We start from the raw sequence: 27,298 nt of genomic DNA, 5'->3' as shown, positions 1-27,298 counted from the left end.
CATTATTCTTCATTTTTTTCTTTTTGTTATTCAGACTGAATTATCTCAATCAACTTATCTTTAATTAAATTGATTCTTTCTTCTTCTTGCTGCACTGCTGTTGAAGCTCTACCGATTTTTTTCATTTCAGTTATTGTACTTTTCAAGTCCAGAATTTTCATGGAGTTCTTTCTTTAAAAATTCTATCTCATTATTTAATATTCTCTATTAGGGAAGACATCACTCTCAGTTTCCTAGTTTCTTAAGACATAATTGTCTTAGTTCTTTGACCATATTTGAAATAGCTTTACAAATAAAATAAAATAAAATAAAATAAAATAGCTTTACATACTAAATACAATATCTGGACTTTTTAAAAGATATTTTCTATTGATTGATTTTCCCTGTTTACTGGGCATACATTCTTCTTTGCACATGTCATAATTTTTGTTGAAAATAGTACATCTTAAATAATATAACTTGGAAACTGTGGAACTCAGATTCTTCTCCCTCCTCAGGGATTTTTGTTGTGGTGGTTGTGACTTTTCTGAAGTAATTCTGTAAAGTCTCTATTCTGTCATGTGTGACCATTCTTAGGTCAACTTTGTGGTCAGTTAATAATTAGACAGATTTCCTTACACATCTGAAACCAGTGTCTCCCATTCTTTGCCAAGAAGATTTGCACATGCTTTTGGACATGCTTTCAATCCTCAGCCAGGCAAGTAACAACTTGGCCTTAGTCTTCATTTCCTGCTTCAGAGAAGTCTCAAGGTCAGCCAGAGGTGACAGCCTAAGGCTTCCTCAGGTCTTTCCTGAGCATGTTCACATCTCTGGTCCTACACATATGTGTGGCCCATTAAAGTCCCAGGAATATGTCAGAAATTTTAAAGCCCCTTATGGACATCTCATTTCCCATTTTCTCCTTTAAGCTTTTTAGTTAGCCTATTATTTGCCCCAGTTTTCATTCACTGTTTCAGGAAACAATGGCCTGGGTGAGCTCTGAGCCAAGTCAAATGAAGACAGCCTTGTGAATGGGTCTTCCAGGGAATCACCAAACAGGTTCCATAATGACAATTCCCCAAGAAAAAGATCCAGCCCCTCTTGTGGCTGGGAGGTTGCTGGCTTTCGGTATGATTTAAGGCTACTGTAAACTTTCTAGAAGAGAGCATATAGAATTGGTGTTACTTCTCCTTTAAATGTTTAGTAACATTTGCCAGTGAGCCAATCTAGGTGAAGATTTTTTTCAGAGGGTTTTAAACTATGAATTAAACTTCTATAATAGATAGAGAACTATTAGGACTATTTCATCTTGAGTTTGGTAATTTGTGGTTTTGGGGAACTAGTCCATTTCATCTAAGTTGTTGGATGTATGTGTATAGAGTTTTCCTCATATTATCCTTTTAAAGCCTAAGGTATATGCAGTAATTTTACCTCTTTTACTCCAGATATTGGTAATTTGTGGCTTTTATTTCTGTTCCTTGACGATTTACCTAGAGGTTTGTTAATTTCATTGATCTCTTTAAAATTGATATTCTAGTTTCATTATTTCCTTTATTGTTTTGTTTTCAATTTCATTGATTTATACTATTACTTTCTTTTTCTTCAGACCATGCAACAAGATCTTTTATTGTGTATAGGTTTTTCAAATTATTTCCTCAATCTGTTCATACACTGGCAAAATTATCCCTAAAACATGCTTAACCAGGAGGCCTATTCATCTGCTGACCTCCAAGAACACAGAGATCCACATGATAGAGAGACTGTCCCCCATCTGAGCTTTCACTGACCACCGTTCAGTAACCCTTCTCATGCCCAGATCAGCAGCACATTTCTTGCCAAAAATCATTAAATGTCCAAGATGGCTTTCATTATTGTCTTCTGCTCCAGAAATCTGGGATATATGCTTCTTGGGTATCACTAGAATATGTGCTGGTGCTTGAAGGGAAATGTCATGGAAATCAAGACACTGGTCACCTTCAAAAATGATTTTGGCTCAGATATGCTTGTGAATGATCTTCTCGAAGATTGTGACACTACCAGGCCGGGCAGCCTGAGCCTTAGTGATCTCATCTACTATTGTAGCCTTATTCTTACCTTTAGTTCCTTTTTTTCTGTTTGCTTACATTCACTTGCTCTTCTTTTTCTAGCTTCTTAAGGTAGAAGTGTATTAATTTGGAACCTTTCTTTTTAAAATTAAGCATTTAATGATATAAATTTCCCATTATGTACTGCTATAGCTGCAGCCCAGAAATTTTTATATGTTGATTTTCATTTATCAGTAGTTCTGGTCATTTACCTCCATATTTCTAAAAAATATTTTTACTACTGCTACCATTACCACCACTACTACTACTACTTCTTCTTGGTTTTTGACCTTTAGAAATCATGTATTGACTCTTCTTATAGAAAGTGTTTATCTTATATCACTGATACTTCATCACCTCTCCCCTCTAATAGAGTTATTTCACAATTCTTGTGTAAATCAATATTCAGTGAATTACCATTTTCAAGTGAGTTACATGGCACACATACTATTACATTTCCCTTCTTGCACAAGACTTTTTTTTTGTCTTCCCTCAAGTTAATAACTTTCTTTTTTTTTTTTTTTGCTTAATTTTCTATTATTAATTAATCCCCAAACTTTGCCACAGCTGTATTCTTCTCACTCAGAAACCAATTTAAACTATTATGGGACTGCTGAACAGCTGTCATCCGGGAGCTTCCCTTCCTGATTTGTTTTGGGAATTCTCTTCCTTTCTTCTGGGTTGAAACTCCAGTTTCCTGCATCCTTGATATTCCTTTCTGAATTTTCTCTTATTTGATGGAGCATATCTTTCAGTAACATGCTGAGAAAGTGTGCATTTGAAGCACACTTCAGGTCATTGCACACTGAAGGCTTTTTCTGTCTTACAGTTTATAAATCACTTGGGTTGTATAGAACTTAGATTCTAAATTAAAAATTTCCCTCACAAATTTGAAGATAATATTCAACTATCTTTTAGCTTATAGTGTTGTTTTCAAGAAGTCTGATTCACATAACTTTTGTATGAGACCTGTCTTCTTCTCTTTAGAAAGTTTTAGGACCTTTACCTCAGGTACTTTGAAACTGCACAGCGAGGTGCTTTGTAGCTTTTCCCCCTTTACTGGTGCTTGATTGGGCTCTTTCAATCATAACATGTCCTTTAATTCTTGGCATTTTTCTTACTTATTTCTTTGACATCTTTCTTTTCTCTGTTTTCTGTAGTCTCTTCATATAGATCCCTATTTATCAGAAGTTGGCTCTTGCATACTGATCCTCTAATTTTCTAGTTATTTTCTATCTCTCTTTTTAATCTGGGAAATTTCAATTTTATCTTCTAAGCCCAATTCTGCATTTAAAATTTGTTGCTATCATGTTAATATCTAGGAGCTTTTTCTTATTTTCGTTCATGGCGGCACTATCTTACCACTCTATAAATATTACTGATACTTTTTTTCTCTGTTTTCTTCTATCCAGGGTTGGCAAACCCATGGAAAATCTGGCCTATATCTTATTTTTATACAGCCTACGAGGTAGAAGTGGCATTTACACTTTTAAAGGGTTAAAGAAAAAACAAAGAAGAATATGGACACAAACTGTATGTGGCATAAAAAGCCTAAACTATATACTGTCTGGCTCTTTAGAGAAAAAGTTTGCCAACTCCTGTTCTATTGAACTGTTTCTGTTTTCTAAAAGTTCTTCCAACCTGCTGTTTTGTTGGTATTGTTTTGCTATTGTTTTGGTCTCTATTTTTCATGTTACAGATTTTCTTTGAATATCTGAAGGCTCTATGCACTTATTTAAGAGTAAGGCACTGAAAAACTGATTGGCAGTTTTGTGTACATGGGTGGGGGTTACAGGTATAGCATCCTTGGCTGTACCTGAAGTTGAAAAATATATAAACTATAGTTTAATCTCTCCAGAGAGTAAACCTGGGTGCGGGAGGGGGCTAACTACTTTTTTATACTACCTTGCAACCAACCTTTAACTGAAACTTTAGAGTGCCCCAAGTCCTAAGCTTTTCCATGCCTGAATCTGGAGGATCTTGTTAACTTTCACTTTCACAACTGTGGATTTAAATTTCAGCTTTCTCTTGCCTGCTTAATCAATCAATCATTCATCTGTTTTCCAGTGGTCAGAATTTGTTGAAATCTCATCTGTCACTGTCCCCTCTCCCACTCCTTTTAAATTTGTAGATTTGATATTATTACTTTACTATCATGGGATTTTAAGAGAGGGTGAAGATTAACAAAAATGTTCAATTCTTCCACAGAGATTTTAAAAATCTAAATTTTATATGACATTCTTTTTTGACATCATTTTTAAGTAACCCATAAGTTCCAAGGCATCAGACCATAAAAGTGGGCAGAATGGAAAGATGGATATTGTCAGTATTATAGAACAGTGTTCAAAATCAATAAAAAGTCAGGATGCCACTCTATTTTGATTCCACTACAGTTTATGTTTAAAGTGTCCTATGGTGGAAAGGCAATTAAGTTAACAAAATAGTTCAGAGAAAAAGGTTTTATCCATTCATTTTCCCATTGTTTTCATACTGCCTTGCTCACATGAATTATGCCCACTTGAAACAAAGATTATACTTTTAGTAAAGCAGACCTGTTAAGAAACTCATAGTGCAGTTGTAACCTGTTCACAAAACCATGTGGTACATTCCCAAAGGCTGTTATTACATTTCATGGACTTATATTACTTCAAATACTTTAGTAGTCCCAGGTGGGCTTAAAAAAAAAATAACACTTTTTTAAACTCGATTTGTTTCTGTTTACTTTAGACCCATTAGACATATCCCTTATAAGAGTTCCTGAGTGCACAATATACATCAATGTGTATTTATGTCAATCAATACACATTATGAGTTTTAGCAAAGGATATACATTCACTTGATTATTATTTATTTATTTTTATTTATTTTATTTTTTTAACACCTACAGCACCTGGTCTTCCTAGGTGGTCTCCCATCCAAGCACTAACCAGGCCTGACCCTGCTTAGCGTCCGAGATCAGATGATTTTTATTTTCAATTAGAGTTGACATTCAATATTATTTTATATTAGTTTCCGGTGTACAGCATAGTGATTAGACATTTACGTAACTTACAAAGTGATCCCTCCAATTAGTCTAGTACCCATCTGGCACTATACATGGTAATTACAATATTATTGATTATATTCCCTATGCTGTACTTCACATCCTCATGACTATTTTGTAACTACCAATTTGTAATTCTTAATCCCTTCACCTTTTTCACTTAACCCTCTAATCTCCTTCCCATCTGGCAATTATCAGCTTGTTTTCTGTTATCTATGAGTCTGTTTCCATTTTGTTTGTTCATTATTCTTTAGATTCCACATATAAGTGAGATCATATGGTATTTGTCTTTCTCTGACTTATTTTATTTAGCATAATACACTCTAGGTCCATCCATGTTGTTACAAATGGTAAGATTTAATTTATTTTTTATGGCTGAGCCATATTCTATTGTATATACGTACCATATCTTCTTTATTCAATTGTCTATTGATGGGCACTTAGGTTTCTTGCATATCTTGGCTATTATAAATAGCACTGAAGTAAACATGAGAGTGCATATACCTTTTGAATTCATGTTTTAAATTTCTTTGGATAAATATCCAGAAGAGGAATTGCTGGGTCACAAAGTAGTTAAATATTTTTTTTATTTTTTTGAGGACCCTCCAAACTGTTTTCCATAGCGGCTGCAGCAATTTGTAATCTCACCGACAATGCACGGGGTTTCTCTTTTCCCACATCTTCACTGGTATCTGTTGTTTTTTGATTTGATAGCCGTTGATAGGTGTGAGGTGATAGCTCATTGTGATTTAATTTGCATTTCTCTGATGATTAGTGATATTGAGCATCTTTTCATATGTCTATTGGCCATCTGTATGTCCTCTCTAGAGAAAAGTCTATTCAGGTCCTTTGCCCATTTTTGATTAGATTGTTTTTTTTTTTGGTGTGTAGTTGTATATATATATGTTTTGGATATTAACCCCTTATTAGTCCTATCAATGGCATAGATCTTCTCCCATTCAGTAGGTTGTCTTCTACTTTTGTTGACAGTTTCCTGTGCTGTGTAAAAACTTTTTAGTTTGATATAGTCTCGTTTGTTTATTTTTACTTGTTTCCCTTGTTAGAGAAGATCATCAGGAAAAATGATTTCAAGAACATTCACTTGAGTTTTAAATGGACATGTTTCTTTATAATAAATTGTTACTAGTTGATATCGTTTCCCTGAAAATCAGTACAACAGTTGGGCTCCCCATTTTTCAATTAATAACGTACTAAAACTATAGTTGTTTTTTATGAAATTCTAGAAAAGTATATTTTGAGGCTCTAGAAGCTCTCTGGCCAACATGGTATAGTAAGAAAAGCACTGAACATGGCATTTTTCACTGATTCAACCAGGATTAATTGAGCATCTGTATCCCAACCTGAGACATAGTTGGTCGCTGAGTATGCAAAAATGTATAACACATGTTTAGGGAAGGAGACAGAAATATAAGCAGGCTATTATAATACAATGAGATATATGCTATAATAGAGATAATGTATAAAATGCTATGGGTCTCCTAGGGAATAAATAGCTCTAGTTGGAGAATTAAAAAGAGTCTTCATAAAGGACATGATTTTCAACTAGGTTCTGATTGGTAAACTTGCCAAAATAATTGTATGGTAGCTTGTACGCTAAGGCAGAGAATAATGAAAATATATGGCATGTTTGAGTTTAATAGTGAGATTATGTTTAATAGTGAGAAAGTCGGTGAATAGAAGTAAGGGATAAGGATGAAAAAACAGGTCTTCAAGTTTCAAAAGTAGGCAGGGCCAAGATGTTAAGGCCCATTTAGTAGCCATGTGATGTCATACAAGCAATTTCATCCCTCACAATGGTATACGCAGAAAAGGTTTATAAATGACAAAGTAAAAGACAAATGCACAGTCATGCATTGCTTAATGACGAGGATACATTCTGAGAAACGTGTCGTTAAGTGATTTTGTCACTGTATGAACATCAAAAGTACACTTACACAAACTTTGGCTATGGGGTATAGTCTTTAGCCCCTAGACTACAAACCTGTACAACATGTTACTATATTGAATACTATAGGCAATTGTGATAGAATGATAAATATTCATGTATCTAAACATAGAAAAGGTACAGTAAATATGGTATAAAAGATAAAAAATGATACACCTATACAGGACACTTACCATGAATGGAGCTTGTAGGACTGGAAGTTGCTCTGGATGATTCAGTAAGTGAGCAAGTGAGTGGTGAGTGAATGCGAAGGCCTAGGACATTACTGTATACTACTGTAGATTTTATTAACACTAACCCCAAAACCCTACCCCTGCTTTCTTCCAACAGGGTCAGAAATAGTATAACAAAGCTGTCAGTGCTGCTCCATGAACAGGGATGTGGACTGGACTAATTGGAAATATCAAGAAGAAACTAGTTGGGTAAGGTGTAGATCACCATAACAGTGACTGTCAGTAGGGAGTGGAAGGTGACCTAAGGATCAGTAGGAATAAGAAATCAAGATGGAGAGGAACATAGGAGATTGCCATGGCAATGTGGTTTTGGCTATTGCATGTTGAAGTGATGGTCAGATTAGGAACTGTATGGTGTTCATAAAAAAAAAAAAAAAAGAGGATGTTTAATATGGAAAGGGTGAAGAATTGAGAACTCAATATTCTGACTTTGGAAATTTGTTTTTGGTTCCATTGATCCTATCTGGCACAAAGAACTTTCTCTGGCATTGAACTGATGCAAGAAATAAAACCTATCTATGCTTTACATTATTACGACCTGAAAATATTTCCAAGGTACAGAGACAGGCTGGCTCTACAGTACTACAGAAAGCTATTACTAAAGTGGCACTTAATTCTTGTTAAGATAGCTCTTATGGATGGACCTGTGTCCTTGTACAGAATCTTACATCCTCAGCAATGAATTTAGAGAAATCTACTCTGAAGACCATAAAGCTAGATCTGGGAGGTTGTAATGCCCTCTGAATATGTAGGGATGGAGGGACAGGCTCCTCTGTACTGAAATAGATTAGTAGCTGACTCACTGGGATGTAATCTGTGCACTCGAAATTAAGGTGCTGTAAGTGTGAAGGAATGAATCTATTGCCAAGCTCCACAGATATTGCTCCCGTCAGGGGAAAAAAAAATTCCTCCTGAACCACATATCCTTCCATTTCTTACAGGAAAGCTCCACTATAATCTCGTGGGACCACCGTTGTATATGTGGTCTGTCGCTGAATGAAATGTTGCTGTGTGGCACATAACTCTACTTTTGCTTCCAATGGTTTCTTGAAATTCAAGGCATTATTTATATTAAAAGGAAAAAATAACAGGTAAGAATATTTATCTTCTCGAAATTAAGTACAGTGTAACTAAAAGTCAATAATTTTAAATATATATTTAGGCTCCCCTAAAAAATATTTGCTGAATATTAAAATTTAAATGAAACAAAACAGGTCAATGAACAGGGACAAAGTAAGCAGATGAAATTCTTCAAGAACAATTTTCAGTGCAACTTGATGCCAAGTACCAATGGAATTTCTAGACAGAGAAGGGCAACAGCTTAACCATATCAGTAGATTAACCACAGAACTGAATCATTAAGTTTGAAGAGAAACACCTACAGAATAGCAATTGAAATGATGGAGAGGAGAGAGGGTGATGTGTTCTGGGACTTATATCCAGCTGCTGCAGTCCTATGTCATCAGCTATATGTAAATCTGAACTCAAATGCAATCTGGTCTGCTTATGTGTAAATGGGCTAATGTGAGTGAACAAAATACTTGGCAAAAATCTAAATTCTGAATTTGGCTAGGTCAGATAATGGTTGACTGAACTGAAAATATGTCAAATGGTCATGTTTTCATGATTTTACTCTTCACCAGTGTTATTTGAGTTATCTGAATGCCTTACAGCCCCACTGGAAAAACAATTATTAAATGGTTAAACTAATTACAATTTCATAAACATGGAATAAAAAATATTAAATTAGATTATTAAAAATTTAATAATTATAGTGGTTATAAGTTAAATGGTGGTGTCCTACAATATGAAATTATGAGATAAAATGGTGATTGAAAAACTAGTTCCACAAAGTACAAATCTTAATGAACTAGAAATGCTTAGAAAAAAAAGTATTATAATTAAACTTTATTGTTAGTTGGTGTTAATTCTTTAGTATCATGGGCATGGTTTGTTTTAACCCTTCTTGAGTAGTTTGCGTTTTACCCATAAAATCATCATCATCTAAGTTCTGATGGTTGGTCACAAGATAAAAATTTTGTTTGATGGTAAACTTCTATATTTACTGAACACCTTTGTGTGACATTCATTGTTTAAGCAATCAACACATCTTTTAACTTTAGCAAATTTTTAGTTTTGTTTTGGGTTTCATTTATTCCGTTGATTCTTTTCAACTTTCACTTGTGACATCCGTCATCGAAAACAAACCAGCTCCTATGTTTCTAGGAAAAAGAAATTCTACCAAATTTATTGTAAGGAATAAAGTAGCAATACCAGCTCTACATATAGTCCTGGTCACAAATAATATTACGAGAACATTTACATTAAATTTTACTCCACTTACCTACCTAGGGCCTGGTTTAAGGCCCTATATGCTTGAATTTCATACCACTGACGACCAGGTAAAAGACCTCTCAATTTTGAATGCTGGTCATTGTACCGTCGCTTTAGTTCAACCTAATAATTTTAAAACATATTAAAAATATAGTAAATAATTAAAGCTCATTTAAAAAAATCATATTAACTTCTAACATTTCAAACATCATTTTATTAGGGTAGAGAGATTTTGTTTTTCAGTACTAAATTTGTTTAAGTTCACTCAAAACATTTTTATTCATCCTTACATTCCCTAAATTCCTACATGTACGTAATTAATGTCCTGTGTGACAATGTCAATCAGTTGTATTGAGAAATAATTTACATACAATAAAATTCACAAAACTTCAATGTACATGGAACGTAAGTTTTGATAAATGTATAGTCTTATAATCACCATCACAATCAGAATGTAGATTATTTTCAGCACCCTGAAAACTTCCCTCCTATCACTTTTCAGTTAATCTCCTTCACTGCTGACCCTGCTAATCAATGATCTGCTTTCTGTTTTGCTTTTTCTAGAATTCCATGTAAATGTTATCATACGACATGTAATTATTTGTGTCTGTCTTTTGTCATTTAGCATAATAATTCTGGAATTCATTTCATGTTGAAAAGTATATCGGTAGTTCATTCTTTTATGTTTTATGCAGTCTGATAATCACTGCTTTTTAATCGCGAAGTCTAAATCATTCATATTTAATGTAATTATTGTTATAATTTGGCTTAAATCTATAGCAGCAGAATATACATTCTTTTCCAGTACACATGGAACATTTTCCAGGATAGATTATATGTTGAGCCACAATATATATCTTAAGAAACTTAAGAAGACTGAAATCATATCAAGTATCTTTTTTCAACCACAACAGTATGAAATTAGAAATCCATAACATGAGGAAAATGGAAATATTCACAAATATGGAGAAATTAACACAAATGAACAACCAATGGGTTAAAGAAGAAATCCACAGAAAAAGAAAAAACAAAGATTTCAAATAAACAACCTAACTTAATACCTAGAAAAAGTAACTCAAAAGATAACTATCTCAAAGTTAGCAGAAGGAAGGAAACAACTAAGATGAGGGCAGGAAAAATGAAATAGACAACAGAAAAAAAAGACAAAAATCAATTAAATTAAGAGTTGGTTTTCTGAAAAGATAAACAAAACAGATAATCTTTTGCTAACCAAGGAAAAAACTCTCAAAATTATAAATGAAAGAGTAGATTACAATTCATACTACAGAAATACAAAGGATCATAATACTATGAATAATCATATGCCAAAAATTAATAATCTGGAAATAGATAAGCTCCTAGAAACATACAACCTACCAAATGACTAAATGATGAAGAAATAGAAACTCTGAACAGACCTAAAACAAGTAAAGAGATTAAAGTAGTAATAAAAATTCTCCCAACAAAGAAAAGCCCAAAACCAGATAGCTTCATCTGTGAATTCTACCAAGCATTCAAGGAAGAATTAACACCAACCTTTCTCAAATTCTTCTGAAATATTGAAGAAGAGGGAACACTTCCAAACTTATGTTAAGAAGCCAGTACTACTCTCATACCAGTATCAGATACAGACATTACAAAAGAAAATTATAGAGCAATACCCCTGATAAACATAGTTGCAAAAATCCTCAACAAAACCCAGCAAACTAAATTAACAGCATATTAAAAGAATCATACACCATGATCAAGTGGGATTTATCCTCAGGACACAAGATTGGTTCAACATACAGAAATCAACAAATGTTAATATACCACTTAACAGAATTAAGGATAAAAATCATATGATCATCTCAATAGATGCAGGAAAAGCATTTCACAAATTCAACATCATTTTATAATAAAAAAAAAAACTCTCACAAAATTAGGCATGGAAGAGGTGTGTCTTAATATAAAAGGCCAAGTAGACAAGCTCACAGTAGACAAGCTAACATTATTTTGATAGTGAAGAGCTGAAAGCTTTTCTTTTAAGATTAAGAAGACAAAGGTAGCCGTTCTCATCACTTCTATTCAACAAAGTACTGAAAGTGCTAGCCAGAGCAATTAGGCAAGAACAAGAAATAAAAGGTCTCCAAACCAGAAAGGAAGAAGTAAAATGATCTCTATTTGCAGACAATATGATTTTATATGTAGAAAACTGTAAAGACTTCACACACACACACACACAAAACCCGTTAGAACTCCTAAACAAATTTATTAAGGTTACGGGATATAAAAATCAACATACAAAAATCAGTTACATGTTTATACACTAACAACAAATTATCCAAAAAAAAATTAGGAAAACAATCCCATTTACGATAGCATCAAAAAGAATCTAAAACTTAGGATAAATTAACAAAGGAGATGAAAGATCTTTACAATGAAAACTATAAGATGAAAGAAATTGAAGAAACATGAATATATGGTAAGATCCTGTGATTATGAATTGGAAGAATTAGTATTGTTACTATATTACAAAACTCTAGTAATTAAAACTATATGGTACTGGCCTAAAATCAGACATATAGTCCTATGGAACAGAATAGAGATTCCAGAAATAAACCCATGCATATATAGTTATCTCATCTTTGACAAGTGCACCAAGAATACACAATGGGGAAAGGATCATCTCTTCAGGAAATGGTGGTTAAAAAACTGGGTAGTCACATACAAAAGAATAAAACTGAATTCTTATCTTACATCATACATAAAAATCAATCGAAAATGTATTAAAAACTTAAATGTATGACCTGAGATCATAAAATCCCCAGAAGAAAATGGAAAAAGTTCCTGGGCATTGGTCTTGGCAATAATTTTTTTAGATATGACACCCAAAGCACAAGCAACAAAAGCAAAAATAGACAAGTGAAACTACATCAAACTAAAAACTACTGCATAGCAAAAGAAACAATCAACAAAATAAAAAGACAGTCTACAGAACATGAGAAAATATTTGCAAACCATATATCTGATAAGTTTTGTATCCAAAATATATAAAGAATTCATTCCACTAATAACAACAAAAAAACCCAAAAACCTGATTTAACAAGGAGTTAAGTAAAATTAGACTGCTATTTGACACCATACACAAAAATTGACTCAAAATGGATCGAAGAACTAACTACTAGACCTGAGACAAAATACATAAAAGAAAACAGAATAGAGATTCAATAGGTACTGAACTTATGGACCTTAGTCTCAAAGAGTATTTTATGTATTTGACCTCAAAGATGTGGGAAGTAAAAGCAAAAATAATGAATGGGACTGCCTTAAACTAAAAAGCTTCTATACAGCAAAATAAACCATCAACGAAACAAAAAAGCAACCAACCAAATGGGAGAAGATATTTGCAAATAACACCTCCAATAAGGGGCTAATCTCCAAAATATATAAAGAACTCATACAACTCAACAATAACAATAACAATCCTATTAAAAAACGGGCAGAAGACCTAAACAGACACTCCTCCCAAGAAAACATACAGCCAACAGATATATGAAAAGATGCTCAGCTTCACGAGTTATTAGGAAAATGCAAATCAAAACCACAATGAGATACCACTTTGCACCTATTAGAATAGCTATTATCAATAAGACAAGAAATAACAAATGTTGGAAAGGTGGAGACGAAGTGACCCTCATACACAGCTGGTAGGAATGTAAATTGGTAGAGCCACTATGGAAAATAACATGAAGGTTCCTCAAAAAATTAAGAATAGAGCTACCATATGACCCAGCAATCCTTCTTTTGAGTATTTACCCAGAATATCTGAAAACACTCATTCGTAAAGATATATGTATCCCTATATTTACTGCAGCATTATTCACAATAGCCAAGACATGGAAACAACCCAAGTGTCCTTTGGTGGATGATTAGATAAAGAAAATGTAGTACATAAATACAATGGAATACTACTCAGCCACAACAAAAGATTAAATACTGCCATTTGCGACAACATGGATGAATCTTGAGAGTATCATGCTAGTCCCTTATCAAAGAGACTCCGAATAACAGGGCATTTAAACCACATTCTTAATAAGAGCAGTGTCACACCAAAGGCTACTACATACCCAGCCTTCAGCTGGTCTTCATAAAAATCTTTAAAATTACATAGTCCCTAGAGTTACTACTTTCATACAAGGTAAGAATGTATGGTATACACAGTTCAGACTGACCTATTCAAATATATAAGTTAATGACCTTTTTATCCTGTAAAAAGCTCACCTGTGAAAAGTAAAATGCAAGTTCTGTGAAAGGAAATTATTACGATTTTAATTTTTCATAAATAGAATGAAAAAAGGGAATTATGTTTTAAGCAGCTCTCAAGAATGCTATAAAGTCAACTATGCCTCAATAAAGCTTTAAGAAACCTAAATAAAAAAGAATGCTGTAGGAATTTTAAAAAATATAACATTTAAAGTAGAAAAATTGATATAACGAGAAGAAGAAATTTTTGGTAGCTTAAAGAAACACTCAATTCAGTTCAATATTTACAGTTCTGGCTCTGTGCAAGGCATCTATGATAGGAACTAGATATACAAAGATGAGTAAAAAATATTTTCTGTCTAGTAAGAGCTTACAAAGAACAGAACAAATATAAATATAAATGGCCATCAAGTAAATATAAGTATTAAAATATTAACTTTGATTACAGTACATAGATATAAGAAGAGTTGAGGAATGAAGACATGCTACGAATTTGGTGCAAGAGTATTGAGGGCCTTACCTGGAAAGGCAAAGGGAATAGAAAAGAAGCCAAGTTTGTAACACATTGTAGAGCTACAAAATTTAAGTGACAACGTAGATGTGGGGCTTATTAAAAAAAGAGAAAAGTCAAAACTGAATCCAAAGTTTCCAGTCACTGAGAGAAGCAATCCAGTAATCTACCGAGAGATGACAAGAGAATTTTAAGGAAAAGGATAATTTGAGTTAATCCATGTTAAAGAAATAATTTATAAACTAAGAACAGAAGTTGATAATGAGTTAGTTAAACTGAAAGTCAAAATTGGAAAAGTTGGGAACCAAGATTTTATTATTAAATGATAATAACATCTATTGAGCACTTATAATGTTCCATGAACAGTGCAGTTCTTACTATGTATTATCTCATTAAATCTTCACAACAATCTTAAGGGGTAGATATTATTACCCCATTTTACAGATTACAAAAATAAGGTTTAAAAGATTAAGTAGCATGCTGAATGCCACCCAGACTGTAAGGAGTACGGCTAGGATTTTAATCTACATTTGTCTATCACTTAAGAGTGAAAACTCTAGAATCAAGACACTATATAGCTTCTTTGAGTGATCTTAGGCAAGTCAGTTCTGTTATGGCTTATTTTTCACATTTAAAAATAGAATGAGAAAATCTAATTAAAATGAAATTAAAAATGGTTCTCAAATTCAATGAGAAACAGTAGGAACTGTTCCTTTCAGTTAGTCAGCTTTTAAAAGTCCCCTATGTAATATTCCTGGGCAAGTATATCAAATAGTACGTTTTTGTGGTACAAACCTAATTAAAAGTACAAGAGTTGTTTTCTTGGAAAAAAATTTGGACTTTGAAGATAAATTAACAACTTATAGTTTTAAGAAGTTGTAAAACTACTCAAGAAAAAAAAAGACTCTTCAATACAATCTATAATACTATTAACTTTTTTACACAAAGGACATGTTTTAGGAAAGAAAACAGGAGAGTGTGCTTCTGACAAGTAGCTTTCAAATTGGTAGGTAAGAAATTTTATTTCAAATGTCCTCACAAGAACCTGTCAAATTTCTAAATTAAACCTTTATAACTAGAATATAAAGAAAAATAACTTCAAGTGTCACAGACTGTGTTTTTAAAGGTAATGTAGTAAATAACATCCTAAAAATATTTTAGAAGAAAAAGTACTTTAAAAATTCTATCCCACTGGGGAAAATATACATTTCCTATCTCTCAAAATTAACTAAGCAGTTTCTCTATATTCTTTAATAGTATTACACACCCCCACATCTGGCACTTATCCTTTGTCAGATATAATAGCTTAAGGGTTTTCAAAATGTCCTACACCATGTTCAGACAAATATTTTATAATAATCACTCTGCCTATGTCAACAGTTGCTCTAGGAAGTATTAGTTATAAATAAAGTATTTAGAGATAATGTAGCAACCATTAGATTAAATAAACAAAATTATTTCTCCTTAGGCTTTAATTTTTCATTAAGATGAATTAACTTTTATGTATGACTACATTATTTCAGTTTCTTGCAAATTTTCAAATATTCTTCATAATCCGAATGGCTTTTAAAACACAGCCAATATTTTACCTAGAGAAATTATTTTAGGTGAGAAGGGAAAAAGAAAAGGTTTTAGAGTAAATATATAAAAGATTAACTTTGAAATATTTTTTAGTATTTAAGAAACAGATTTTTAAAAATTAATTAAAAATTTTCTTTGGGAGAATACATTTAATTAGGGAAAGCAAAATTAAGGGTTTGGAAAAGGTAGGAAGCTAGTACACCTCTTTTTAATGACACCAGAATCTATTTCATTGTAAACTTAGGGATTATCGGGCACAAAAATCAATGCCCAATTTAAAATGACACAAAGCATATGTGAAAAAGCCAGTTTCTCCTGCCAGCAAATAGCCTAAATGTTAAGTAAACCAAAGACTGGAAGGGATTAGTTGAAATGTCAAAAGACAACCTTTTACTTTTACCTGCTCATCCTTATAAACACATTCTCATCCCTCAGGCATGCGTTCCAAACAAATAGTTTCAATGTGCAGCAGCAAAAGGCCCATGGCAAGTTCTGCCATCTTGTAACTGTCAAAGAGATTAGTCTTTGATCTATTTGGGAGGTCATGTCCACACTCATATTAGCTATACAGTCTAACAATATTATACCTGTTGACCAGTGCTTCTTTAATGCCTAATGAGACAGACATTTTATATTATGGAAGTTAACTGTGAATGTTTTTTCTAAGTTTTGACAGAAAGTAAACACCATAAACTGAGCTGAACTGTGGTTTGGAAAAATGATCTTTTAGACCAGTTAACATTGCTTTTCAAATACATTTTACAAGGCTTTCCCAAAATAGAAAACTGTATTTAATTGTACACTCTGGAAGGAGTTTAAATCAGTTGGTGCCCATCCCCAATAAATTACTGTATGTGTAATTTTGGAGTGTGTGAATAGCAGAGACTGCAAATTATTTTATCAGAGGTTCAAACCAAAGGCCCAAAGTTTACTTTATGTGGCCTTTACTGTAGCTTAAAATAATATGAACTATTTGCCAACCCTCAACTAGCTCACTCATTAAAATTATGTTTAACTTCTGTAACAGCTTGAGTTTGCAACCCATTTGTTCAGATGTTGCATTCATTCATAAAACATTTTTCAATAATTAGAGTTCAAAATGAGAAACACCCTTAATATGGTAGATTCTAGACAACTGAAAATATTTCTGCATCAAAAGCTAACCTAATGTATGTAGAGATGAGATCCTGAATAGCAAAGACAGATAATCAAGACTGAAGTGATACTTAGAGAATTATGTAAAAATACCTATACAGCATCTAGGCAAAAGTTATATGGTTTTGGATTCTGATCTTACCATTAACATTTTAGTATACTTGAGATTAAACAGTAAATTCCTGAAGTCCTCCAATGACTTGATTTTATTGGACACAGTATAAGTAATATACTACTGATAGTAGTAAATATAAAATAACCAAAAAGATTATACTGTATATGTCAACAGAAATTTAAGTCACAATTTTGAACATCAGATTATTTTTTCAACTTAGTAAAACCCGATAGTATTGGCCTTAAATAGATCTATTCAAGAGTAGCCTTTCATAAGTAGCTTCTGAAGAAATAAATGGTATGATAAACATGAACTGAGACTATAAATGCATCTCTTCACTTTACTACTGCTGCATATGAAAGAAGGTGGAATTTATCCCAATTCATATAAATAGGTATTATGACTTCAGTAATAAATGCCTTCCTAAAAGCAACAATATAGGCAGGATATATATTTTTTCTTGTATGTAGGCTTTACCACAAAAGTTCAAGCCTCAAAATAAGACTAAGACAAATAATCAGCTAAATTTACTTATTAAAAATATTAAGAAAACTTTACCTCATAAAAATAAACACATTTGTCTAGCAAACATTCAAGAAAAATAATTTTATCTTTAGCCAAGATACAGGACCTAAAACATAAACATTTATAGTAAACCAAATCTGGAAGACAGAGACTATGCATTTAGAGGCATTTACTGCTCCATATCATCACAGTGTAAACACTCTTATCAGGGTATCACAATATAAATTCCAATGGTTAGAGTTCTAAATTCAGCATAAGCTCTTGTATGTGAAATAATCTAGCTAAAGGAATATAGCCGGTTTTATTTCATTTGGCATATTTTCAAGATTTCTGAAACACCAAGTTAACCAAATATAGTGTGTGAGTGTGTATTTTTTCAAATGGGGAAAAATGGATTTCTGCCAAGAGTTAAGAACCGAGGTTCCCTTTTAGATTGCGGGGGCGGGGCGGGGGGAAGCATATTAGAAATGGTTTTCAATTGTTATGTACTTTCTTTGTTACATTAGAAATTGACCACAATAATCCACCAAAAAATAAGAATCAAGACATAGTTACAGACACAGTAATAGTAACACAACATACCTCACATATGCATTAAGGCTGCTTTGGATAAGACGCTTTTTGCAGAGAAAGCTACATTAAACTTTGTGTCATAAACTGTCAATGCTGAAAAAATAGCCTAAAAATTCCAAATATGAGAAAAAGAACAAAATACATTCCTCTTAAATTAAGCATCTCTTGTCTTCAACATATTTGACCTCATCTAGCTATAATTTAATTACCATGCAGAATTTTTTATTGGTAGTTCAGTAACATTTAAACAATCCTAAATATATGCTTTAGATAATAATGCAAAAACAGTATTAGATCTTAGTTTTTTAATCATGAAAATAATTTGTTAAAATAAGAAAATACAGGAAAAAAAGCATAAATTAATATTTTTTATTAAAAGGAAAGTCAGTTAATACTTTAAGACATGCAAGAAACCTCAATTTTAACATACTTATTCTATAAAGGGCTAAGTTGTTATTCTTATTTTAAAGAATAATAAGCTTTGTGGAAATTTAGTTAGGCTACCCACACCAAAATATTGTCCAGATAAACCTGAAAATGCTTAAATTATCAACTGTTGAAAATGCCATATACGCATATATATTTTCCACCCATGCTATAGCCCATTTTTAGGGAAGGAGGTATAATGGAAAAAGCACACAGCTTAGAGTCAAGGCTTTGATGTTTATTAGTTGTTTGATTTGGGGAAAGTCACAGTACCCCCAGTTTAGCTTCTTTTCTCTATTTCTGCCTCTGTAAATGAAAGAAAAGAATTCCTGCCAACCTTACCTAATAGAGTTGGTTGAAGAAATAAATGACAATGGACACGAAACAGTAAAGCATCATGTATTAGAGGTAAGTGGGCTGGAGAGTTATTATTATCCCATTTTTCTAAAACCCCATGTAGATTTGGGTGGGCTTTACACTATGTCATAATGTACTGCTGCATATATATGAAAAAAGCCACTGGACTGATAGGGAAGATATGAGCCATGTAGCTCACCTACCTTGGGCTGTTCACCTCAAATTAGGGTTTTAACACTTGGATCGACTCTCTTTGAAGATGATTAACCTACACTATTCAATATATAGACACATGATTTTAGGTGACTGATGAGTTTCTTTGGCTTATGGAGTGGCTACTCTCTTTGAATAGCAATGAAAACATGTACACTGGCAGCATACATAAAGAACAATGTTCAGTTTTGAAATGTAATTTTTTCTATATGGCTTCTATAATTATCTTAATTCTGAGAAATTATAATTAACATTAGCATTCTTTATTATACTTCATAATATTTTTTGATCACTTTGCAACCTATGAGCTATATTTGAAGCAGAACTATATAAAATGTCAGTGGTATAATCTACAGAATGAGTACATGATTGGTCCTCTAGTATTCTAAATATTATTTCATTCATATATCTTACAATCTACAGTTTCCTTTGTTAAAGTCATGAGACTTTAATATATGAGAACCAAATAAGTATGAATAAACCCTTCTAACAATAACAACCAATATAATGAAATATATAACAAAGCGACGTGCAGTTGTAAATGGAACCTTAGGCTCTTAAAGGAACGAGCCAATATTAAGAGGCTTTGTTAAGGGGAATAAGTAGTGCTGCATTCAGCAAGTGACAGAGACCTGTACCTACTCCTATATTAACCCTGGAGGATGGCAAGATCTCTCATAGTGGATGCTATAAGATACAATACTAAGTAAGCACTGTCGCCTTGAGGGGACTGCATAAAAGTCTAGTGGCAATGGCAGGTATAGAAAGAAGAAGCTAATCCCAGTGAGAAGAAGCTCAGACTCAGATTTACGTAATGAAATACTGTGACATTTAAAAACAAACAGAGCAACAGAAAGTGTACACATGAAAAAATTACATTGAGTATTAGAAAATACTGAAAATATACTTAAAACTTAAAACTCTTTATCACTTCTGTAGCCCAACAAATAATTATGATACCTTGCCATCTAGATTTTTATTCATAAATTCATACTTATTTTTCAAACATAAAAACATGTTTGATTTATTTAAAAAGTATTACTTTCTACCTTTACAATATTATTGTTAGGAACGTCTGATTCTTAGCTTCTCAAATGCGAATGTGGGAATGTGGGAATAAAGAATATGGGTTCATAACACTTTAAAATCTCATGCTTTTTCTTAGGAAGCAATGAAGACTTCTGGTTTCAGAAAGGCAAAAAAAAAAAAAAAGATATTTCTCCTTTCTTTGCCTCTTAAAAACTGCCCCCAAATTGAAACAAATAAAAGAGAAACACAATAAGAGAATCTAAGCAAATATATTAAAATCCACTACAACCAAAATTCTACTCCGAAGGAAAAAAAAAGTTATTTTCAGAGAAGTTAAAAAACAATTCCACCGCTTCCCCTGAATTAGTGCTGCTGATTATGCTCTGTGCCAGTGGAAGTAGTAAAGTGTCAATCAGCTTTACAATCCCCAGGGTGATAATTTCACTTTATAGCATTCAACCTATTATGAGAGCAAAGTAAAATACGAAGGTCAACAAAGTTATTGTTCTCTCCCAAAACAAGATGAATACAAGAAAATAACTAGAATTTTTCAAAAAACAAAAGTTTTTGTTTGTTTTATTTATTATCTAAAGGTTTAACTTGTAGCTATATTCAGACATAGCTTTTTTTCTTAAGGAAATACAATAACATGAGTATTGGGGGAAAAAAAAGAAAAAGAAAAAGGCTACCAATCAAACTTGCTTAATTAAAATTTTGTCATTTTAAATGTTTTCTTCCCTGATCTGAAAGTATTCCTTTAAGAAATATGGGGATATTTTTTAAAAATTTAAAAATTCAAAAAATTCCATCACAATTAAAAAAGCAAAACAAATAAAAACATGATGAACAAAAAAAATTAAAAATTAAAAATACCTCAGCAATTTACTCATTTATTTTGCGATTTTACGATTTTTTATTTTCAGGAGAGATGGGAACAAAAGCTGTGGTTATTCTCCTTTTTCATGGTCCAAGGAAAATTACAAATTGTCAACTAAGATGGCGTGCTTAGATTTAAATTAGATTTTAATTTTGGAATTTCAAGATATATTTAGAACCTGCTTTAATAATACTTCTGGCCAAATTTTTTTTTTAAAAAGCTAGGAAAAGAAAGTTTTCCGAGGAAGAAAAAATGGTTTAAGTAATTGAAGGTAAACTCATTCTAGACCTTCAGAAGTGACAGGTTTTTCTTCCATATCTGTGATTTGGCCTAAGAGTTTCCAACAGTTCCAACAGCAAGTTGCTAGACTCCTAAATGTGAGACAGAGCTTAGTATTATGGCCCTTTAAGTTTATATACACAGCCATTTCCCCTGGGTAACTACATGTTGTTATCCAGGCAAGGTCCAGGTAGGTTTCTGTATCCGATGCTATACTATAACAAGAACACTATGCTCTGACCTCAGGCTCTATTCCTGGATCTGGTTTCCCATAACTTAGCTCAAATCCTTAAAATGGCATTCAGGACCCTAACTAATTTGACTTCGTAATACCTCTCTCAGCCTCTATCAACATGCCATTCTCTCTAACTTGCTCTCTACTTCAGCATCTTTCAATACTTGGAAACTGCTATCCTCTTTCATACCTTTGGGCCTTAGCATATGCTGTTCTCTCTGCTGAGAATACTCCGATCCATTCTTTGCACCTACATAACTCCTAGCCTTCTCTCCTGTGCCAGCTTAAATATCACTTCCTCAGAAAGTCTTTCTTTACCCCTACAGACTAGTTCAGGATACTGTTATACATTCTCATAGTTCCTATGACTTTTTCTTACAGCCTTCATCACAACTGTAAATAATTGTTTCTTTGCTACTTTTATGTCAATATTTCCCACTAGGCTGCAAGCTCCATGAGACAAGGGACTATAATATGTGTAATGTATCACTAATGTTTGTATGCCTGAATCTTAATGCAAACACGATTCAAATCTATTTCTCTGGTTCCTCCATCTATTTTAGGCAAATCAGTCAAAGTAAATGGATATTTGGATGGAAAGTCAAAGGTATTGCTCAACTTCACTTTCTACAGGCATCTGAACACCCAGATCCTATCCCATTGAAATATTTACACGTTTGAGTCCTTTACTAAATTATAGACATCACCTGTATAGAGAAAGCATCTTGTTCATTTTTGCACCTACTATATTTAGTACACATTAGGCTTTTAGTAAAAGCTTTTTAAATGAATGAATGAATAAATGCTAAAACACTCAAAATCATTAATACAATTATGAAAGTGGTTCAAAAGAAATACATGCATCTACTCAAAATTAAGAAATTATGTTTGTTTTAATAAACTATAGCCCCTTGCCTTCATTCATCTACTCACGAATGATTCACACTGCTATCAAAGCAACAAGAAAAATGAAGGAACAACATCATTCTCCTTAAAAAGAAATGTCAAATTTAAGAATTCTAATATTGCCATCATCTAATAATATTTTGACACTTGAAAGCATTGGTTTAATGTGCACTCTATTTTATCAATGCTGTTATCCTCTGGGACAACCATGGGATAAGAGCCTTTTCTTAGGTTTATAAAAACCCAAGAATGCATGGAAGCCTATAAATTTATATGTGCTTGTTATAAAGTCAATTAGTAATTTAAAAAACTAAAATAGATGCCTGTGTTTTTCAATCATGAATGTAACTTTTCAAAATTGATTAAAATATCTTCAAATAGTTCAGTACATTCAGAGGTAAGAGAAGTTTTCTAAATAAAATAATTCATAATGGTTTCTATATGCCAGTATTAAGATAACTAATCAGATCACTGTCTGAGTTTTAAATAGTTTCTAAATGAAATCTATTTGGTAACTCAACATACTAGATTACTAAAGAAAAACAATATACAAATATAAAATGTATTACCTTAATAAATTATTTTAATCATTATAAGAACATTTTTGATATTGAATATTACCATCGAATTTTACTAAACCAATGATAAACCATTTGAACAGTTTTAAAGTATAAAAATTTTTAGCCACATGCCATGGTTTTATGAATTTTTTCTCAGAGCAGTAAAGGCACAATCCCCATGAAGAGAGAATATTTGTATGTACTCCTTAACTATGCTAAGGAATACACATAAAACTCAGTTTTAAAATCTAAGTATTGTATTTTATAATGCCTCAGAAATCATGACCATGCTACCAAGTTGAGATGTGGATGCCTGAATTATAAAGTTGAAGGCTTTTGTAGTTTTTAGATCATACTAATAGGCCAAAAGATTTGCTTCAGACATTCATTAAAAGAGCAGCCTTGTTATATTGTGTAAGGTATACTTTTCTACCAACATCTGATCATATAAAGGCCTTGTGTCACTATTCTGCCCCTCAAATACTTAGGTTTAGTACACGGAAAGTTTTCTTTTTAACTGTTACAAGATTAAGTATGTCCTTATAGAATGATCAGAAGCATCTGGAAAAGGTGGAAGTGAAAAAAATCCTCTCTGGGAAAGTTAGTTTAATGCTTGCCCTTCAGAGCGGCCCATTATCAACATTTAATAGTAGGTTTCTTTATTTTCAGATCCCTGAAGTATGTGCAATAAATTATGACTAGAACTAAACAAGTCATACTTGGCTCCAAAATGAAATTTTCCTACCTCTACTTTGTAGTCCCCAAGGTGGGAAGAGGAAATCCTGGTCACAGCCAAAGAAGTCATATTTTTGGCTCTAACATACATTTTCCTGCTTCTCTAAAAGCCAAACTCTGTAATTGAGACTACAAAAGTCTTAAGTTAGTATTTTAAACTGTATTTAATTACTTCCATAATCTGTGCCTCAAATTTAAGAAAAAATTTTAGTACCATAAAATAAACGTCACTGCCCTCTTTTCCCACTCAAGTCACTTATCTAACGCAGACATTGACCTTTAACCTATTGAAATAAGAATTCAAATGAAAGAGAAAATAATGCAGAACTAGATTATTTCATTTCCATAAGATAGATTGTTTAAGGTTGTCATTTATAAATAACTTCTACTTATTCTAGCATGATAGACTGAGTACTAACAACAAATATAACTATAAAGTCTTAATTTGTGGTCCAGTAATTTAAAGCACTGTTAGTTTTAGAAGAGCCATTTATGGAGATCATTTAGTTCATCATCACATTTTACAGAATACAAGAATATGGCAGACAAACCCTAAGGTGACTCCCAGAGAGTCGTGTCTTGTATAATCCTCTCACCTTGAATGAAAGCAGAACCTGTGACTTGCTTCTAGCCAGCAGAATATGGCAAGGGTGATGGACAGTCACTCCCTTATTAGGTTATAAGGCAAAGGTATGGGGAAATTACTCCTGAGGTTAAATTATATGACTCCACTTTAGCAGGCCTTAAATTTTGTTGGCCTTAAATAACTTGCCATGCTGTGAGAGGGCCTGTGAGAAGGCCCTATGGCAAGGAACTCTGAGTAGCCTCTGGGAGATAAGAAGAGCCCATGGCTGAATCAGTCCTAAGCCATAAGGAACTGAATTCTGCCAACATCTGGAATGAGCTTGGAAGACTCCAAGATCCAGATGAGAACACAGCCCAGTCAACACCTTGACTGGAGCCTTGTGGAACCCCAAGCAGAGGACCCAGCTAAGCTATGCCCAGACTCCTGACCCATGGAAACTGTGACATAAAAAATGTGTGTTGTTTTAAGCCAAATTGTTTGTGGTGATTTGTAATGCAGCAATAGAAAACTAATATAAAATTGAGCAACAGCCAGTATAACCAATATAAGATACCCCTCCATTTATTATGTTCAACTATGTATTAGAGTGCAAAATGCTATTGGGATTGAGCATTCCCTTCTACAACTCCTTTAATGATTTATGATTGTAACAATACACTGAATTGTCTCATTATAAGTTATATTAATGTTAACTTCTGTCCTCATTATCATATAATAATGATTACTACCGTTATCATGCCTTACTTGAAGTGTCTAGGTATGAAGGGTTGTTTTTTAACAATATCAAGTAAAATAAAGAACAAAATGAAACGCTATTTTAATAATTTACATTAAATATATTAAATGTATACTTAACCTTTAATTTAATTAATGTATTAAATATATTTAATACTTAAATATAACTATTTAAATATATAAGTATAAATAATTGAGACTTAAATAAACTTATATTTAATCATTAATTAAACCAACATTTATTGAACACTCACTATATTCCAAAGCAATACTTCGTTTAAGAAGTTGTCCAAACTTCAAGGTATACCATCTAACAGATTATAAAAAGGATTATTAAACATTAAAATATAATCTAATGAAGGCAGTGTAATATATGCTTTAGGAAGTAATAAAAGACACTGGTAAAGATAACTATATAGGTAAATATAAAAGGTAGTACATTTGGTTTGTAATTCTTTTTTCCTGTATGATTTAAAAGACAAATGCATAAAACAATAATTATAAATTATGTGAATGTGTATACAATGTATGAAGATACAGTCTATGACAATAACAATATAAAATGTGAGAACAGAGATTAAGATACTACTTATAGCCCCCAAGGTAACACTAAGAAAATAAAAAATATACATGAAAAGAAAGGGAATCAAAATAGTACACAACAAAATCGACTAAATACAAAAAAGGTCAATAATGAAGGAACGAGAAACAAAAAGCACATACCATGCAGAAAACAAACAGCTAAATTGTAGAAGTCCTCCTTTAGCAGTAATTACCTTAAATATAAGCAGATTTAACTCTAATTGAAAGGCAAAGATTGGCAGAATGAATTATAAAAACATGATACAACTCAATGATATCTACAAGAGTTGAAAGAAATAAGAAATTTGGACCCTTATCTTTCTTACATCATATACAAAAATTTATTCAAAATGGATCAAACAACTAAATTTAAAAGCTAAAAATATGAAGCTCTTCAAAGAAAACATTAGGAGCAAATCTGCTTGACCTTAGATTTGGTGATGATTTGCTAAATATGACACCAAAAGCATGGACAACAACAACAAAAAAAACAGATAAAGTGAATTTCATTAAAATTTCAAATCTTTGTATGTCCTTTATATCCTATAGAAGTATACAAATAAATATTTTCAATAACTTGTTTAATCATTTATGAACTTTAAGAAACCATACATAATGATGCTCTGATTTATTTCAGATACTGATATTTCAGATATTTAGATATTTCAGGTATTGACTTTATATTCTGGTCATTTATCCAAATGATAAAAGTCCTTCTTAATTACTAGAAAAATTGCATATCTATACTTTTAAAGCTCATAAACACCAGTCTTTTGAATGGATGCCTTACAAATATCCCGTAGTTATGAAAAAAAATGCCAGGACTCCTTTTGAAGTCTTAATTCTAATTCCTTTGCCATGTGTGGTGGAAAATACCCACCCTCATTCAATGCTCCTGACTTTGGGCTTGGGCATATGACATGCTTTGGGCAAAAGGTTAGAAGATATGATATAAGTAGGTATTTGAAAAGTACGTATACAGTCAAGCCTGCCCTCTTGTACCTCTGACACCGCAATGACAACATGTTTTGGCCAGTCTTTTGGTCCAAGAAGGATGAAATACACATGCAGAGCAGAGCTGACCCAGTTGAGCCCAACATACAATTGTCAAACCATAGCAGGGTGACTAAGCCTAGCTTAAATTAGCTGAGCTACCCAACCAAGCTCAAACTAGATCATCTACTGCCCAGCCATCCACCCCCATAAATGTGTGACCCATAACAAATAATTGTTGTTTAAAGTCACCAAGTTTTAGAATTGTTTGTTACACAGGACAAACTGACCCAGACATGGCAATAAGAAATACATTTCCCTTATGTCTGGTTTTGGCAGTAAAGAATTTCCTGCTTTATCTGTCGCTTGTCCCTGCAACTTGGACCACTCTTGGGTCTATTCTACTTGGCCTGAAACTTTCAGGAACCGCGAGAGATACTA

At 32.7% G+C, this 27,298-nt stretch overlaps 1 protein-coding gene and 1 pseudogene across 1 annotated transcript in view; both read right to left on the bottom strand.

The window, feature by feature from the left end:
- BRIP1 (BRCA1 interacting DNA helicase 1) overlaps positions 1-27,298 on the bottom strand; it is a 159,549-nt gene that overhangs the window by 13,817 nt on the left and 118,434 nt on the right. The window contains exon 17 of the mRNA XM_039885832.1: positions 9,650-9,762. Within this exon, the coding sequence (XP_039741766.1) occupies positions 9,650-9,762 (113 nt within the window). The remainder of the gene's footprint in view (positions 1-9,649; positions 9,763-27,298) is intronic.
- Positions 297-5,849, bottom strand: LOC120621121 (histidine triad nucleotide-binding protein 1-like; annotated as a pseudogene).

The sequence above is a fragment of the Pteropus medius genome, unplaced genomic scaffold (assembly GCF_902729225.1).
Source record: "Pteropus medius unplaced genomic scaffold, Ma_sr-lr_union100, whole genome shotgun sequence".
NCBI lineage: Eukaryota > Metazoa > Chordata > Mammalia > Chiroptera > Pteropodidae > Pteropus > Pteropus medius.
Note: the sequence above shows the minus strand (reverse complement) of the source record. Positions and strands in the feature narration are given on the sequence as shown.